Below are 17,750 nucleotides of genomic sequence, written 5' to 3' on the forward strand. Positions count from 1 at the left end.
ACATAACCCAAAATCGAATAATGCGTTAGCCTATTCTGTTATTTGTGTTTTATTCATGTTTTTAATTGCTTCAAAACCTTTTTAAAAAAAATGGCAATTACTCAAAAAGGGTATTGACATTGTTGTATATAAAAATTAAGATATCTGTATATTTCCGTGCATAAACTAAATCTACAGTAGTCTAAGGTTTTGCTCCACAATCAACAACATTGTCAAAATGTTGCAGAAACCCCACACACGCAGATGCACGTTTGCAATCGTGAACACCCGCATAGAAATAAGATTTACCAGCGCGAAGTAACCTGTGATTATTAGGGCCACCAGTGATGGATTTTCAAAACGAAAATGAAATAAATAAACTGTGATTATGAACCTGCACTTTTAGCTTAAATTAAATTACGTCAGCAGCCAATGATAACCTGTGAACACAATTTTCAGAGATGCAAAGCAAGCAGAATCAAATGGCCTACCTGCATGGACTGAGTTGATGTGGCTGCGTCAAATGCAAATAATCATCCTTTGGCAGAGTGCTTCACAACACACCTTTTCTCCTCAAATGTCAAGGTGAATTCCATGTAATGTTTTACCTTAAAGGCAGTGCCATGTTACAGCTATCTAACAAATAGTTCCCTAATCTATTAAACAATTCCTGTCTAAGGTGTTCAGTACAACTCCTGGCTGTATTGTTCAGTGCATTTACAAATACAAATAAACCTTGAAACAAATAAACCTTGAAACTTGAAAAATATATACACCAGATAGGCCTATCATTGTTCAGAGAAAGATGTGTCGCGCAATTCTTATTTTGGTTCAAATAACAATGTTTTTAAAACATTAAATAATCAAACATGCGCACAAATTATTTGCTCACCTATTCAGTTTAAGTAATCCAAAAGTAATCATAATTGTTTTCAAAAGTATCCGTAATCTGATTACAATATTTTTGTTGGTAACATAATGGATTACAGTTACTGTTACTTGTAATCCGTTACTCCCCAACTCTGTGTCCTCCTGGAGGAGCTGAACTACCTGTGCAACTTGAATGGGCTGCAGGAAGTGCCTCAAGCTACCAGTAGTGACAATGGCCCTCATTTATCAAAAGTGCGTAAACCAAATTTCCAGCGTACACCCAAAACCACGGTGACTTTGAGATTTATCAATATGGACGTTGGCATACGGCACTCTCAAATCCTACGCCAGCTCAGGAGGTGGTGTACGCACGTTTTGAGTTAGTGCGGAAATGCGCGAAAAAAAAAATCCTAACGCACTGACAAACTAAAAGATATGATATATTATGACCCACTGTAAAAAAAAACAAAAAACATAATAATTACAAACTTCAGTGTTTATTTTTGTGCAACATGGACTTCAATGTTTAATTTGTGTGACTTTACCAAAGCATTTGATTTATATGTATTCCTTCAGATGCGAGCCTGTGCGCTTTACATGACGTTTCAGGGTTAGGCCCGGCAGTTGCGCACGGACTGGGTTCAGTAATACAAGGCTTTTAATGACCAAAATATAATTCAGACTGACAAAATAATAAAAATGACATTCTTCTTCTTTTAAATAATAACAATAATAATAGACATAATAATAATAACGACATTCATCTTCTAAATAACAATAAACGTCATTAATAATAAATATCATAAAATAATAAGACAGATATTACAAATTGTCACACAATTATTAATGTGAATGAATGGTACTCCACATCACATCATCATCTTTTATTCCGCTTTTAAAACTGCCAAATAAAACAATTGTATTTCTTTCTACCTCCCTGGTGATCGTCTCAATCTCCATGTCAGAGAAGTTTCTCTTTTTTGCCGTCTTCCGTGTGTCCATGGCGTAAAATGAGGGCGTGGGGGAAGCGGAGACTTGAATATATAGGGGCGTGTTATTCTAATGACGATCGTTTTCAGCCGCGGCATTTATCAAGGGCAGGCACCTGGATTTTAAAGGTACACACAGCTTCATAAATCAGGCGGTGAGAGGAGTGTAAGCAAAATCTTACGTCAACATATACGCCCATTTCTACGCAAGAATGATAAATGAGGGCCAATGACACTAGCAAAAGTAGAGAAGAATCAGTCAGGAAGGATCAAGAGAGAGCAATTGTCTGTGGCCACCACCTGCAAAACCATTCCCTTTTTGGGGGTTGTCTTGTTGTTGCCTCTCCAGTGCACCTGTTGTCACTTTCATTTGCACCAAAATAGGTGACATTGATTCACAATCGCTTATGCTTCCTAAATGGACAGATTTATATACCTGAAGTTTAATTGACTTGGTGTTATACTGTGATGATTACGTGTTCCATAATTTTTTTTACCTGTGTATACTGATGTCTTTCACCAGTTCCTCTTTCCCTGTGGTATACATATTTGGTTGCACACACATCAAATCCCTTTGTCATCCATCATTTGGTAAAGCCAAAGAGCTGTCAGCTGAAAGAAGAGAGATGGTTGTTGACCTACACAGATCAGGTAAAAGATTTAAAAACATGCATAAACATTTGAAAATACCTCTAAGCACAGTCTGAGCAATAATCACAATGTTTTAGAAGCCTGGAACAGTTGAAAATTTGCCAAGAAGAGGATTCATGATCATGTTGCCCCTAAACTCTGAAAAAACACACTGTGAAAAACATGGTGAGGGAGACAAAGAAGTTCCAAAGATCACAGTTTCAGAACAGTCTAGTGGAATCTTAGAGTTATTTAGTCTTAAAACCAAAAACACGCCACCTTCCTGTCAACAAGTTTTTTGGAATGATTGCCTGAAAGAAGCCCTTACTGACCCCAACCCACAAATTGCAACACCTGACTGCCAAGAGTTATTTGAACCACAATTGGAATCATATGTTGCGGTCAAAAGAGACAAAAAAAATAATTACGTTTTGGCAGTGCACACCATCCAAACGCACCTGATAGCTACAATAAAATAGGGTGGTGGATCATTGATGCTTTTGGGCCATTTTGTTACCAGTGGTCCAGGAGCTAAGATTGATGGCATAATGAATTCCAGTAAGTACAATGATATGTTAACCCAAAACCTGTTTGAATTTGCCAGGAGATTGAGACTTGGCCATGGATGGACCCCTCGTCAAGACGATGACCACGAACATACATCAAAATCACAAGAATGAAAACCAGTGGTCTGATTGAAGAGGGCAGACCTCCACAAGAACAGACCTAAGACTATGCACAATCTTTATATGTGCTGCATGAAGGAGTGGTCTAAGATCTTTCCAAAGCTGTGTTCCAACCTTTTCAGACTTTACAGGAGGAGGATAAGTGCTGTTATCAACACCAGGGGAGGCTTTACCAAATACTGATTGTAAAAAAAATATTTGATCAATTTCATGAAGGGTGCCAATACTTATGTATAAAATTAATGAAATCAAAGAACCCATCTCACAGTTGAAATAATCTGTTTTACATGGACACTGCCCTTGGGGGTGTCCTCTTTTTCAATTTAGTCAACCGAGTGGAACATCAAACTTACATTCAGCTTCATTTGGGTGAACATTCCTGAGAATGGAGAGAAAGACCTACATGTACTTCAAAATAGAGTGCATGAACTCTCTTGTGTCTGTCCATTTTTGGTCTTTATCCTACCTCTGTGTTCACATTAAAGACTACATTTTGGATGTTCCCACCTCTGGTCACATAGTTAGGATTACAGAGACCCCCAAGTGTAAATAAAAAGTAAAGCGTAATAAAAATAACAAACATACATTTTCTCAGGAAATTCAGGAGAAGCTGACTGCATTTAATTCCTTCTAACCCCTTTCCCTTCCCTTGCTCTCCTCATCAGGCCAGTTTTCATGGGGAGAGCCAGACAGACTGCTGGCACTCTTCCATTATTAGGAACGAGAAAGGAATGAATCACTGTGCAAGTCTTCATTGAGAAATGACCAAATATAGGCATTTCAGGGATGCAGAGGTTTGGACTGGGCAGTCGACTTGAGATGTAAACTGGCCTATTGAATCTGAACCCTGGTTTCACGTCAAATCATGAAAACATGTTCACTACGCGAGTGAGTAGACAGTCAAGTCTACATTTTACAAGTCTCTTTTTTTGGTTGTGTGATGGATATAATTTCGTAGGAACTGGTCTGTTGAATTTTTTTCCCAATTGAAGGTCACATTCCATTTAGCCCTGTCGGCTAGCCATGGGTACAGAAATGGAAATCAGAATTACATTATACACACGAGTGCATTACATTAGTAGCTTTGTGTTGCTAAGGAACACTTCAGTGCTCTCTGTGTATGTACACAAACCTTTTATTAAGATCTATTTGACATTGTATCTTTGGCATGGAACACACATTTGTCCATTTGGTCACAAACCGTCTTTCCTGTTCAGCTTCAATCTTTGCAGCTCACAAATTATTCATAATTCCTGTCAACCAGGTGGAAAACGTACATGGCAGACTGAATATCTGTCATGCAGTAGAAAGGTTATTGTTAAGATGAAATAGCAAGTTAAAAACCAGGGACATCCCTCTGAAAGAAAAATTATTTAAAAAAAAGTTAAACAATGAAATAATACAGTAGCTGTAAAGTATCAGTTAGCTTTTCTTCATATCATTACTGTACTTATTTACCATGAGATAATGCAAAGATTACTCCATCCTGTATGCTATTGTTAGACAAAGTATTTTCCCTTTATTCTTAAGATGTTCTTGATTATGAAGTTTTTTTTATAATCAAGTTTATTATATTACACTTTCATTTGCAAACATACCAGTACTTTTTAGTACAAGTATACAGGCTCTGTGTGTCCAATATGACAGAGAAATCACATTATGCATACAAATAGTCAATAGTCACTTTTAGAGCAGCAAGCGACTCTGTACAATAACATAACACTTAAAAAACGTTTTCTTTTTTTCTCTGCCATGTCAGTAAAATTGAAGGAACTGTTTTGAAATCTTTAGTAATAAAACTTGACTAAGTAATTTGGCCAGGAATATACATATTTGTGTTGTTGATGTACATCATTTGCTATGATTTGTTTGCTTTTGAAAATAAAATGTTCCTTAGAATACTAGAACACTTAGCACAATATATTTTAATAGCAAAATCTATTAAAATATACTGATCGAAAATTTTCTTATTACTAAATGTTACCTACCATTGTTATCAATGAAAGGTTGACCATATTTGCGGTACATCTATATAAGACTGAACTTCCTTCCTGAGTCTTTAAAGAAGACTGGGATTTTAGGTTGCTTATAATGTGTAAAACTTTGCCTGAGATGTCAGTCTTGAGATTTGGCAATGACACAAACCACCTTTTCTCCCCCTTGTGAATTGAAGTCCAACCCCATTTTAATTCCCTGATAATATGCCATGGAGAATCAGCAATTTGGGCAAAATTCCAAGTGACAAGCCATGACGTAATTTTCACCACAAATAAATAAAATGTCAAATTACCATCCAATATTTCAATGAATGTTAGTTTTGTATAAATTTACAGAGAAAAATGTGAACTGTGCATCCGTTACTGCACCCCTCCCATCATACATATCATACCACATATGCTTGTTGATGACATACTATATGAACAGTTTCATAATCTAGTGCAAATGACAGGCAAAAGCATTAACAAGGACAAAGGCAGCCACCTTGGACCTCAGGGCATCCTATTGCAGAACCCCCTCTTCCTCTGTCTATGGGTTCCCAGTGGTCCAGTACGTAGTTTAAAGAGAGAACTGACAGCACAGTGAAAACTGCATTTGATAGGAATCTTACTATTCACTCTCTGCTTGCCTGACTGATTCATCCCGCAAGACCAGTGGTGAGACGGGGTGTCTGACTGTCTGTGGGATGTCTAGGAGTTTTGATCTCCTGCTCAAGACCACCCGAGAGCTCTACGTCCTTTCACTTCCTTGGCTTTCACTTTCCATCCCAGGGGATTACTGCAAAAGCTTTGGTACCGCGACCTGTGGAAAGAGGGAGCAAAGTGGATGGCTACACGTATACTGTATGGGTGTGTTACCAATGGCTGAGGGTCTCTGAACATTTTTAGCAGCAATCATTCTTAGCCCCATCTTACCTTCTTCAGTTTCTTCATATTGGCATTCCTAATGGAGTTCAGCAGTTGGTCCCTGGAGTTCGTCCCACCAGCTTTGTTGGTTTTATCATCCATCTTCCTCTGTGATGTGGGAGTCAGGGAGCTACGCAGCGAGTCTATGTCCAGCATGGGGGGTGGAGGAGGGGGTGGGCCCCCAGGAGGAGGGGGTGGTGGAGGGCCCCCTCCTGGTCCTCTTTTTGGAGTCAACTTCGGGGAGGGGATTGGTGAGGGGTGTGGGGATGGTTTAGGGGAAGCCTTGGGGGAACCCTTGAGGAAGCCCCCGGCAGTCTTGGGCACCTCCAGTGTTCCCTTCTTGTCACCATTGGCCTGGGCCAGCTTCTGCTCCTGTAGGCGCCGTTGTCTTTGCTTGTCCATGTTGCGGCTCAAGATGTTGGTCATGGTCATGCGTGGGCCAGCCAGCTCAAAGCCGTAGCCCAGCTTAAGGAGGGTGGTGTTGTCTTTCAGTATCTTGGTCATCTCCATCTCGGTCTTACCTCCACAGATGTGCCTCTGGTTGTGGAAGCGCAGCTCTGTGAGTGTTGTGTTTTTCTGCAGGGCCTGAATTAGGGCCATTATGCCCTTAGGGGTGAGATGGTTTGAGTCCAGGTTGATGCTTGCGATGGACGTGTTGGTGCGCAAGGTGCCCGCGATGGCGTAAGCCACGTGGTCATCAGCACGACAGTTGGCCAAGGCAAAAGTCTTAACGTGAGTGTTGTTGTTCAAGGCCTCAGCGAACTGGATGAGCGTTTTGGCCTTGATGACCTCCGAGTTGTTGACGTTGAGCTCTGTCAAGGTGGGGTTGTTGCCGCGAACCTGCTCCATGAGGTCATCAAACATGCTGGAGTCCTCGTCTTCCTCCTCTTCAACTTTAGTCTTGCTAGGGGAGATCTTATTGGCCACACAGTTTCCCTGTTGTTCCTCAGCCCTATTGGGTTTCAGTCCTTCAGTGGATTCTTTTCCTTTTTTCTCCTCTGCTTCTACTTTGTCATCCGTTTCATTATCTCTGATACTCCTCCGATTGTTCTGTTCAATACTTTCCTTACCTTTCAATCCCACATCTTTCTTATTCCCCTTACCATCTTCTTTTACTTTCTCCTTAGTATCTTCCTTTTCCTCTTGCTTCTTACTTCCACTGTCATTCTCGGTCACAGACTTTCGTTGCTCAAGTTTCAAGTCCGACTTGCGCTTCTCAGGCTTGTCATCATCTGCTCTAAGTTTCTTGTCTTCTGCTTTGTTCTCTTCCACCTGACTTTGCTTTTCCACAAACTTGGACACAAGTCCCCTTGTCTTGTTCTCATCTCTTCTCTTCATCTCCTCTCTCCTCTCTTTCTCCTTCATCTCCTCCTTCTCCTTTTTCTCTTGTAGCTTGGAAATTAGATCCTTGGTTTTGCTATCATCTCTTTTCCTACTCTCCTCTCTTCTTTCTTTCTCCTTGATCTCCTCTTTGTCCTTTTTCTCCTGTAGCTTGGTGATCATGTCTTTTGTCTTGCTACTGGTGCTCAACCTGTTGTCTCTTTTCTCCACAAGCTTGCTGTCCTCGTGTTTCTCTCTGTCTTTAGGCTCCACTTTCTCCAAACCCTCCCTAGCCTCCCCTCGGCTGTATCTGTCTCCAGGGATCTCTCTCATTCCTTTGCTGTCCCCTCTCATGTCTTTGTCTTTGCTGTCCCCTCTCATGTATCTGTTGGACAGGCTGGCTCTGTCCTCTTTGCTTCGGTCTGGTCCTCTGTTATTTCTGTCCTCCATCTTGTTTTCTGGGTCAGTTGATATACTTGATTGCCTCCGGATGCCCTCTCCCTCTTTCCCCTCCTGACTGAGGCCCATCTTCCTCAGGTACTCTTGTTTCCGGCTCTCCTTCTTGGGTTCTGCCTGCAGGAGAAGAAACATTAAATAGGAGTGTATCTATAGTAAAGTGGATCTAAAAAGTGTTTACATTATTTTCTAAAAACATGTAAACAGGACATTAATAGTCCTCTGCTGTAAATTTCTGTTTACATCTGCATTCTATTTTTCCTCATACTGCTGATGTGGCCACCACTGCTTGATCACCGTTCTTTAGGCTAATGTCAACAACCATCAATCCTTATCAAAATGACTTATCACAGGCATGTCCTCTAGCTACAGTCTAACCCAAAATTGCATTTCCACATTTATGTTCTCTGGAAATATCATGTTTAAAAGCAATATTTACATCTACTGTTATTTCAAGTCAGTTTATGAAGCATAACATGTTGGCCTGGAGAGAACAGAGAGAACTATCATATAATCCCACAGCCTGTACTGTAAACTTGACGTTAGATACCGTGTTTACAGTGTGCACGGGGAGCCTTTTAATAGTGCAGAAATACATTTGCAGAGCAGCTAAGTGTTTGATTTGTGAGCCTTGCTCCATCTGTTTAGCTGCGCGAGTCTTCAGCCCTGGCAGATGTTTCCTTAAAAGGCAGCGAGGAGCATAGGCTCGATCAACCAAAGAATTCCATCGGGCCGGGATTAAGAAGTTCCCCAGGACCAAGGGTCCGTCATCTGAAGCACGCCTTGTTATAATCACCCCAACGGATACCTCCGGGCTTTGTGTTGCCCAACCCTACATCAAACCTTATGTGATTTTGTTTATTGTTTTAGAAATCTTTGACCTTTCAAATTACAAAGCTAAAACTAAATCTGGTGTCACTCACCCATATAGTGATTGGATAACTATCTTTATTAATCTCCTTTGTTTACCAGTGTAGAATGTCAAAGCCTCTTAAAGATATACATAGTGGATTTTCTTGGCATTAGAACTAACAGCACTGGAGAGTGATTCATGAGCTGCTGGAATCTTTTCAGAGGTCCAGTCGGCAGGGGAACACATCAGAAATACCATTAAAATAGCTGTTCAAGCAACACCAGCCAATCTTAAAATCTGTTTTGAATTATTTGTTTATCTGGCTTCCAGCAGCAGTTGACTAACATATTGTGAAGGCATTACAGTAAGAACATTTGGAACAAGGAGTTTACGCAGGGCTGTCTAGTGTGGTCTCTATCGAAATGATGTGATTAACCTCCATCACAATTATCCAACTCAATGAGGATGATCAGACCCCAACTAGAGGCACAGAGAAATAGCAGCTTGCGGTTTTGACCAACGCTGTTATACACATAATAAAACGTGTCGCTTCCACTGACTTGTTCAGTTTTGATAATCATACCTCAGTTGACTTTTCCTTTTGGCTGACCCTGCCAGGGCGCTCTCGGCTGTCCAGCTTAGAGTCACTGTCGCGGACGACGTTTGTAACAGGCTGTTCTAAGACTCTGCCCTCGTCCGGACCCAGGTCAGGGATCACCAGCACCTCCTTCTCTAGCTCCTCCATCTCCTCAGGGGACAGGTTGGACAGCAGGTTATCCAGGTCAGGGTCCTCGCTCACCATCCGCCCAATCCGTGTCAGTCCCCTCATCTTCCTCCTGGACATGATTGCAGAACCAGCGAAACGTGAGCCTACAAGTTCCTTGGTATCTCAGTAGTGGGGTTTCCTGATGTAGGAACCTGCAGAATATCCCAGAATGGGCCAAAAGCGAGGTCCCTCTAACTGAGAAGCCACCAGAGGCATCAATCGTGATTCTAAGAGGGTGGACTTGAGGCTGGGCTTGCAGTCGGGGACCAGTATGGAGTGGGTAAGCCTATCGTGAAAGTGATCTGTAAGGCTGAGACATTCTTTGAAATCCTTTGAAACGGCATGGCCATATTTAGTACAGGGTACATAGTCCTTTAAAGGCAATGGGAAGGGCCGAGGTTTACAGAAATGCCAAAGCCTGGTATAAAACACTGCTACTTCCCCTTTTATGATTGTTATTATTTTGAGAGAGTTCAGTGTTTCATCTACACAGACTTCATGTACAAAAAACTGTTGAATTTGTAGTCGAGGGATCTGTCAATTATGAAATGGTTTTATTTAAATAGAGTTTTTCTCTCAGCCGTAATGTAAATAACTTAAGGACATCTAGTGGGCTGTAGTAAAAATACATTTCAATCATAACTTTCCTAGAATGAATCACAGATTTCCTAAAATGATAAGGTTTAATTATCCCTGATAGCTAATACCCATTAGTCTGGGTTCCAACTAGATTCAGAATTAATATGTGAGAAATACAGGAATGTACCTGGCAGAAAAGACAGTAGAAATTAGGACTTTACATTCCAAAGTTATAATTTATTAGAAAAAAAATCATAACACTTGTTATATTACAATGTTTTACCATCCATGAAACACAATGGACAACAATTAAAAGACCTGGTAAATGTTCTATTAGTAACAGATTTAATACACACTTGTTTGTACACAATAAAGAAGTGGCATTCATTAGGTAAATGAAACCCATCACCCCATCAGCAAATCCAGTAGAAAGTTTTTCAATGATGTATGGTACATTACTTTACAGGTTGACATAAATATCCAAGTAATCCAGTAATTAAAAATAGTAAAATAGTTACAAGTGTTTATAAAGAAGACTAGACCTTTGTCATTGTTTTACACTGACACTGTTAAACAGCAGATGGGCAAGAATATCAGTAGATTTTATTGCATGATTGTTTCACATTCGTCATTAATGTCTGAGTAAAATATGCCAAGTCCCTCAGTGTGGCGTATAAACCACAATGTACAAATGTATTAAACATCTCAATGAGGACATGTCCCCTTATCCGACCTATTTCACCTGGATAACTAAACCTTGTGCAACCCATTTCCAAAAAAGTTGGGACACTGTGTAAAATGCAAAAAAAAAAAAAAGAAGCTGAATGCAATGATTGTGCAAATCATTGAAACCCTACATTCAATAGAAAATAGTACAAAGACACCATATCAAATGTTGAAACTGAGAAATGTTATTGTTTTTGGAAAAAGACATGCCCATTTTGAATTTGATGCCAGCATCACATTTCAAAAAAAGTTAGGACAGTTGCATCATCTCTTCTTTTAACAACACTCTGTAAGCAATTGAGAGCTGAGGAGACCAATTGCTATAGTTTTGAAAGTTAAATGTATTCCCATTCTTGCTTGATATAGGATTTTAGCTCCTTCGTCATATTTTTGGTTTCATAATATGCTAAATGTTTTCAATGGGTGCCTGATCTGGACTGCAGGCAGGCCAGTTAAGCACCCAGAATCTTTTTCTACGGAGCCGAGCTGTTGTAATATGTGCATAATGTGGTTTGGCATTGTCTTGCTGACTAATGCACCCCCATACCATCACGGATGCTGGCTTTTCAACCTTGCACTGACAACAAACTGGATGGTCCCTCTCCTCTTTAGTCTGGAGGACACCTCCATTATTCCCAAAAATAATTTCACATGTTTATTTATCAGATCCCAGGACAGTTTTCCACTTCTCCTTAGTCCATCTTAAATGAGCTTTGGTCCAGAGTAGACAGCGTTCTGGATCTTGTTTATATCTTTCTTCTTTGCATGGTAGAGTTTTAACTTGTATTTGTGGATGCACCGACATACTGTTTTCACAGATAATGGGTTAGGAAGTGTTCCTGAGCCCATGCAGGGATCCACTACAGAATCGTGTCTGTTTTTAATGCAGTTTTAATCTCAGCTAATCTAATTAGCGGAGATATTCCATCAGGTTGTTGTTTTTAGCAAAGTGGGCATATATTGTTTAAGAAACCATAACATTTATCAGTTTCAACATTTGATATGTTGTCTTTGTACTATTTTCTATTGAATGTAGGGCTTAAATGATTTGCACATCATTACATTCTGTTTTTCTTTACATTTTACACAGCGTCACAATGTTTTTGTAAACAGGGTTGTACAACTGTATAACATGCTCAACATGCCATGTTTTACTGTATAGTTCAAAGTACATGGCTCAGAGAAATACTATAATCATAAATATAACATGTAAGTAAATGCTCAAACCATGTAATGGTACAATGTTTTCTAAAGTAGCATCCAATGCAGTCTGCTTGTTAAAGCGACAATAGGACATTAATTGTTAACCTCCAACACATGACAAAATATGTTTCACAACAGATGTATTAAAATAGTTTTGCTTGATTTCACAATGAGGCTCGGATCATTTTTAAGTTGTTAGCCTGATATATTTCAGAAATGTAACATTTACACAATAACACTAGCAAATAAACATCTTCCTGACCACAAAGGATGATGACACATTTGGATCTAACAGAACCAATAGTGACATTGCAATAGAAATATAATTATCCTATTTAAGAAGACAAGCGGGGTATGAGATGCTAAAAAAATCCCCACAGAGTGCTAACCTGCAGCAAGAGGTGTTTAAATAGACCTAACAGTTTGAACCTGAAGGTAGAGGTGTTGAAATAGACCAAACAGTGTGAACCTGAAGGTAGAGGTGTTTAAATAGACCTAACAATGTGAACCTGAAGGTAGAGGTGTTTAAAAAGACCTAACCGTTAACCTGTACTTAGAGGTTTTTGCAGGGACCTACCAGAGTGAGGGGAGATGTCAATTTCTCTCAGCACTCTGACTTCTAAACAATCAGCACACATACACCCTGTTATGCGCTAGCATACCAAATTGAAGCCAAGCAAAGACAGGAACGCAGACTTTACCCATTCCTTAAGTTTTATTTACATTAATTCATGTTAAATGAAGTGCGTGCCCTTGTAGAGTGTGGCTTTGGGTTGCCCTTATAGCAATGGATGTATGTCAGTGTGATTCAGATGGGCTTACCTCACTCAGAAAGATGGGACGTTGTCCGCATGAAGCTGTCAGTAGGAATCACGGTCAGTGTAAGGACAGACAGCGGGACCCAACTCAAAACATGCTTTGTTCCACGGAAAGGGCATTGAACATAAATTAAACTAAAGTGCCTCTGGTAGACTTTGACCGGGCAACCACTAGCAGAGCCGAGAGCCACGATGACCTCGGCGTGGACGCCTTCTATTCTTGACACGGTCCTTCTACTACCCCCCTCCCCACCGCTGTTTACATGCCCGGCCTCCAATCAGTGACCGGGATGGGGGGTGTACTGTGGTGGCGAGTAGGGAGGGGGCGCTACAAGACATGACATTCAAAGGTCAATTATGACGTCACACAACATCGGTCTCTAAGTAATATTGATCTGTTTGGATACAACCTGTTTGAAAATGAGCTTAATAACCCTGCCTACAAAACGATTTCACTCAATCTGGATGCGGTCTTACCTCCCTGAGGGTACCCGGGGTCTACCATGGGGTACGGGGGATATGGGCCCGGCTGCATCATGGGGTACGGCTGGGGCATGCCTGGGTACTGGCTTGCCATTGGGAAACCGGGGTGTGGATAGTCAGGGTGTCCCCTCACCAGGGGCTTGCCGTACGCATCATAGATGGGCTCCACCGGGTAGCTGGCCATGGGGATGTGCTGGGCTGTGGGTGGATACACACATACAGGGTTGGAGTGAAGTAGGTGACTAGGATGATAGCCCTGGTTTACTGAGACCACACTCTCATCCCTCCGCTAACATAAATCCATGATTGAAAGCAAGCGGTTTCAATGATATGTGGCACATATCGGTACAGACAGTGCCTTTCGTAAAGTATTCAAACCCCTTACATTTTCTAGTGCTATAGATTTTAAAATAAAATATCTGATCCACGTGCTGGTGCGTCCTGTGTCCTTTCATCATCCTTGAGTCTCTAGAACTTGGAGTCCACCAGTAGTACATAAACTGACTGGACATGATGTCTATAGAAGGTACCACACTTCAGAGTGCATGTCAGAGCAAAAACCAAGCCATGAAGTCCTCTGACAACTGTGTCACAGCACAGATCAGAGGAAGGTTATAACAAAAAAATACTATTTAAGGTTCCTTGAGAGGAAAACTGGGAGAAACTGCCCCAATCCTGGTGTGCAAAGCAGGCGGAGGCCAACCAAAGAAGACACCATGCTGTGATAGCTGCCAAGAAATTGAATAAAAGGTCTGAATACTTCAGTTTTGTGTGGTGGAATTGTTTAGGTTAATGTAAAAACAATTAAATTACATTTAAATGAAGTCCACATCACAACAAAAGGGCTCTGAATCCTTTCCTGAAGGCTCTGTACATGACACATGGCCTAATTCGGAACCATTTTGGCTCAACAGTGCCACTTCTACAACCAGTGGAAAAAAATTCTGCAGAGCACCTTACAGTGGTGAATAAATAGCAAACCTGGCATTGCAAGTGCCACGCTATTCCGACTGAGCAACGCGGGACACGCTTCTGACAGAAACGTCACGCCAAATGTCACGTCAGCACATTACGTTAACGTCAATCCACCACATTACCGTCATAGGGCGTTCTGCCACGCTGCTGTCGTTGCTGGTAGAGGTAACAGCAGGAGCACATGAAGCAGCACACCATGGTGGCAATGATGGCCACGAAGAGCAGGATGGACGATGCTATGCCTGCGATAGTGGTGGGGCTACGAGGGAGAGGGATGAGAAGACATTTCAGACTTCTATTAGCGTACAAAGTAACGTCAATACATGAACCATCTTATTCGAACATTTAAGGACTACATTTATTTTAATCATCATTTCAACACAAAAACATCAAACCAAAAATTTTACTTTAACCCAACCCTCCAAAGTTGAGCCTAACCAGGGGGACCCCAGGGAACATAGACGGTTATCACGACCTCTTCAATGACATGACACCGATATTAAAGTTTTTGCGGATTGCCAGATGTTTTAAATATTAGTATCACTATTTCTAACTGCCACATTTTCACAGTCACAGTTTGATTTCGGAATTCCAGGTTTCATAGTAACTTGCACTCCCCATCTCTGCCTCAGCTCAGCTATTCATAGTGTGTTAGAGTATAGGAGTGCTGCTCCAGGATCGGCCTTCTAAAAGTTTAATGAACATAATTATATGGGGAGACTCATCTTAGATCAGCATTCTGAACACAGACCCAATCCTGAACCGGTGCCAGCAACAGATTGGTCTTCTTCATTTTTATTATTTTCAAACTGGGTCTTAAAAAGCAGTAGGAAAAGTAGTAATACCTTTTTTTTTTTTTATTATTGAACAAGATCAACTACATACTGACCACCCCCTGCTCTCAGAGTGGGTGTTCTGCCATTGGATGAAGCGATGTGGGATGCTTTTTATGCCATCAACAAAATCTGCACTTTGGCAACCTCTGCAGCGTTTCTTACCTCAGCATCAAACCGATCCCAAGAGGAAATGGAAAGACCACTTAAGTGTTGTGATAAATGGTTTCTCAGACAGCAAATGAAAAAGAATTATGGCACAGAGCAAAAAATGACCAGTAAGCAACAGGCAGAAAAATGTAACTTGAGCGAATAACCGCCTGACATTTAGGGAAGTGCTCTGGCACAGTTCCACAAAAGCACACACCTGAACTGGAAGAGCATGCAGCGCTTCTGTTCCCTCTCAGTGATCCTCTTGAGCCCATCCAGGCAACAGTAGCGCTTGTGGCAGTTACCACAGCAGAAGCTCATCAGGTGACAGGGGACACCGTTGTGCCAGGTACCATTCTTGTCCACATACCACAAGCAGTCATCTGTGGCATCCACTGCAGACAGATATAGAAGGTTGGTCTTAATGGCAAAAGAAAACAGACTACACACCCACCAAGGGGGCGATAATGGATTTAGTTAGCCTGTTTTGGTGTCCATCTTCTTAGTCGTCTTACTTCATAATTACTAAAGTAGTGGAGTACGAAGGTTGAAAGACAGTAAACATGACATTGGGCTGTGCATGATGATATAGGTATTGTCATTTCCTTCTGGTCAAAGAGACTACAGAATAAACATTTCCCGGAGTTCAAAACTCTGAACTGGGAAAATAACGAAGTGAAATAATGTGCTCAGGGTTCTTCAGTTCAGCTCTAGGACGTTGCCTGAATTCCTCACTTAGAATTTCCAGTTAGATGACCATTCAAAACTACTTTCACAGTTGAGGTCCCCACCCCCCACCTCACTTAGAAACAGTGATGTCATTGGCAGCAAATTTCTGAGTGACCACTTCGAGTTGCGACATAAGCCTGTTTACACACAAACAGCCACATTCTGATCTTGTTCTCAACATGCGGTCTTCCGGTGTCTATGGTCACAAAGAAATGGAAAAAAAACATCTGAGTTTGTGTGTTAACGGGAAAATGCTGCGTTCAAAGCAACTCGAACTGGGAACTCCGAAAGGTGTACTGTAAATGCTGCCTTTGAGTTCATGAATGTCAACGATCATCTATTTAGTCTGTTATACAATTAATGTATTAATCCGTTGATTTCATGCATTTAAGCAGATTTAAATTAGATGTATACATCTAATCTCTTCTGTCAGCGTTTATTGATTTCACATGTTCTACACGTAACTAATGATGTAATATTATGGCTAATTACTGGTTAAATTCAACATTTAATATAACGATAAATTAATTCGAGTTTCATTTAAGAAATGTATTCATAGTGTGCCTTTAACAGAATAACACTTGTCTACGTGGGCGTGAGAATAATGTGTCTATTGTCCGTTTCGCATTTCAGTTGAGACTACTATAATTTGATTGCAATAATTTAAATAAACATTGAAAGCTTATACTTTAACAAACATATCAGAAGTATATAATAAATATCGTACACACTAGCAAAACATCCATACAATGCATATATAGCTCTGGAACGTTCAAACAAACAATCAGAATACATTGTTGCCCGTTTTATGTCGAATGCAATTCGCCAACAGCGACTATCTATGGATACATTCTTGCACCACGTGTAAATTATATCCAGAAACGTAGACCAGAACCGCGGCCTGTTTGTGGAATAAAACAAGCCGCATCGTCAATACTTACCCCGCCAGACGGAAAGGAGGACGGTGACCACCGGCAGAGCCATAGCGACAAGAGACATCTTACCTAGTGTAAACATTATGTCCAAATGAGGACAATTTCGCTTTCCCCCCCCGCAAAAGCAATGACGGAATAAACAGCTATTTTGCTCCCTAAACCGCTGTAAATAACCTCTCTATAATCATATTGTAGTTTTGTTGAAATACATGACAGGCGGGAATGAGTTCCGTGATCAAGATCTGGGTAGAATGACACATCGCCTGTGACGCTGCCAGAGATCGGATGAGACCGAATGAGATTCCTTAGCGCCTCCCGGTGGAAAGAAGACATCACATTATTTAATTACAGTATAAAAAGAAAACAGTGAATCATCCTACACAACAAACGATGAGAACGCCCCTGTTGCAACATTTTAGGGATATCTAAGTAGACATGAGCATTGCCCAGGTAGTAGTCTACACAAGCCAATCTCTATGCATCATACAGGCATTTCCAATATAATGGTTGTTTTAAGCGATCAATTTGACTGACAAATAATTGTTTACTCGAAATAAATCAGGATTTTAAATAAAATGTGCATTTTAACAAAAGCAGTGTCACTCAGGATAAGTGCATGTGTGAAATTACTTAAATGTACATGCTCAGGATCACAATGTATATGTAATGCTTGCCAGCTTTGTAATCATTATGATCCCCATTTCATAGTCACAATGAGAGCACATCATTCATCTGTGAAGTATCAATATTTTCACAAAATGTTTCAAGTTCCTGAAAGACAAGTTAAAAAAAAACAATACTGAAAAAACTGACAAGACAATTGGATTTGGTAACGGAGTACAAACCTTTGGGTAACCTTGGCAAGTA

At 40.7% G+C, this 17,750-nt stretch overlaps 2 protein-coding genes across 2 annotated transcripts; both read right to left on the minus strand.

Annotated features, from left to right (window-relative positions):
• Positions 1-4,273: 4,273 nt before the first annotated feature.
• lmod1b (leiomodin 1b (smooth muscle)) lies at positions 4,274-9,737 on the minus strand. Its single transcript, XM_010893090.3, has 3 exons — positions 9,270-9,737; positions 6,067-7,950; positions 4,274-5,953 (listed from the first exon to the last, which is right to left on the minus strand). The coding sequence occupies exons 1-3, from the start codon at positions 9,528-9,530 to the stop codon at positions 5,927-5,929; spliced, it is 2,172 nt and encodes a 723-aa protein (XP_010891392.2). The 5' UTR covers positions 9,531-9,737; the 3' UTR covers positions 4,274-5,926.
• Positions 9,738-11,785: 2,048 nt separating this feature from the next.
• On the minus strand, positions 11,786-17,174 carry shisa4 (shisa family member 4). The gene is made up of 5 exons (XM_010893091.3): positions 16,890-17,174; positions 15,437-15,614; positions 14,359-14,495; positions 13,256-13,459; positions 11,786-13,106 (listed from the first exon to the last, which is right to left on the minus strand). The coding sequence occupies exons 1-5, from the start codon at positions 16,963-16,965 to the stop codon at positions 13,057-13,059; spliced, it is 645 nt and encodes a 214-aa protein (XP_010891393.1). The 5' UTR covers positions 16,966-17,174; the 3' UTR covers positions 11,786-13,056.
• Positions 17,175-17,750: the final 576 nt, after the last annotated feature.

This window comes from Esox lucius, chromosome 17, assembly GCF_011004845.1.
Source record: "Esox lucius isolate fEsoLuc1 chromosome 17, fEsoLuc1.pri, whole genome shotgun sequence".
Classification (NCBI taxonomy): domain Eukaryota; kingdom Metazoa; phylum Chordata; class Actinopteri; order Esociformes; family Esocidae; genus Esox; species Esox lucius.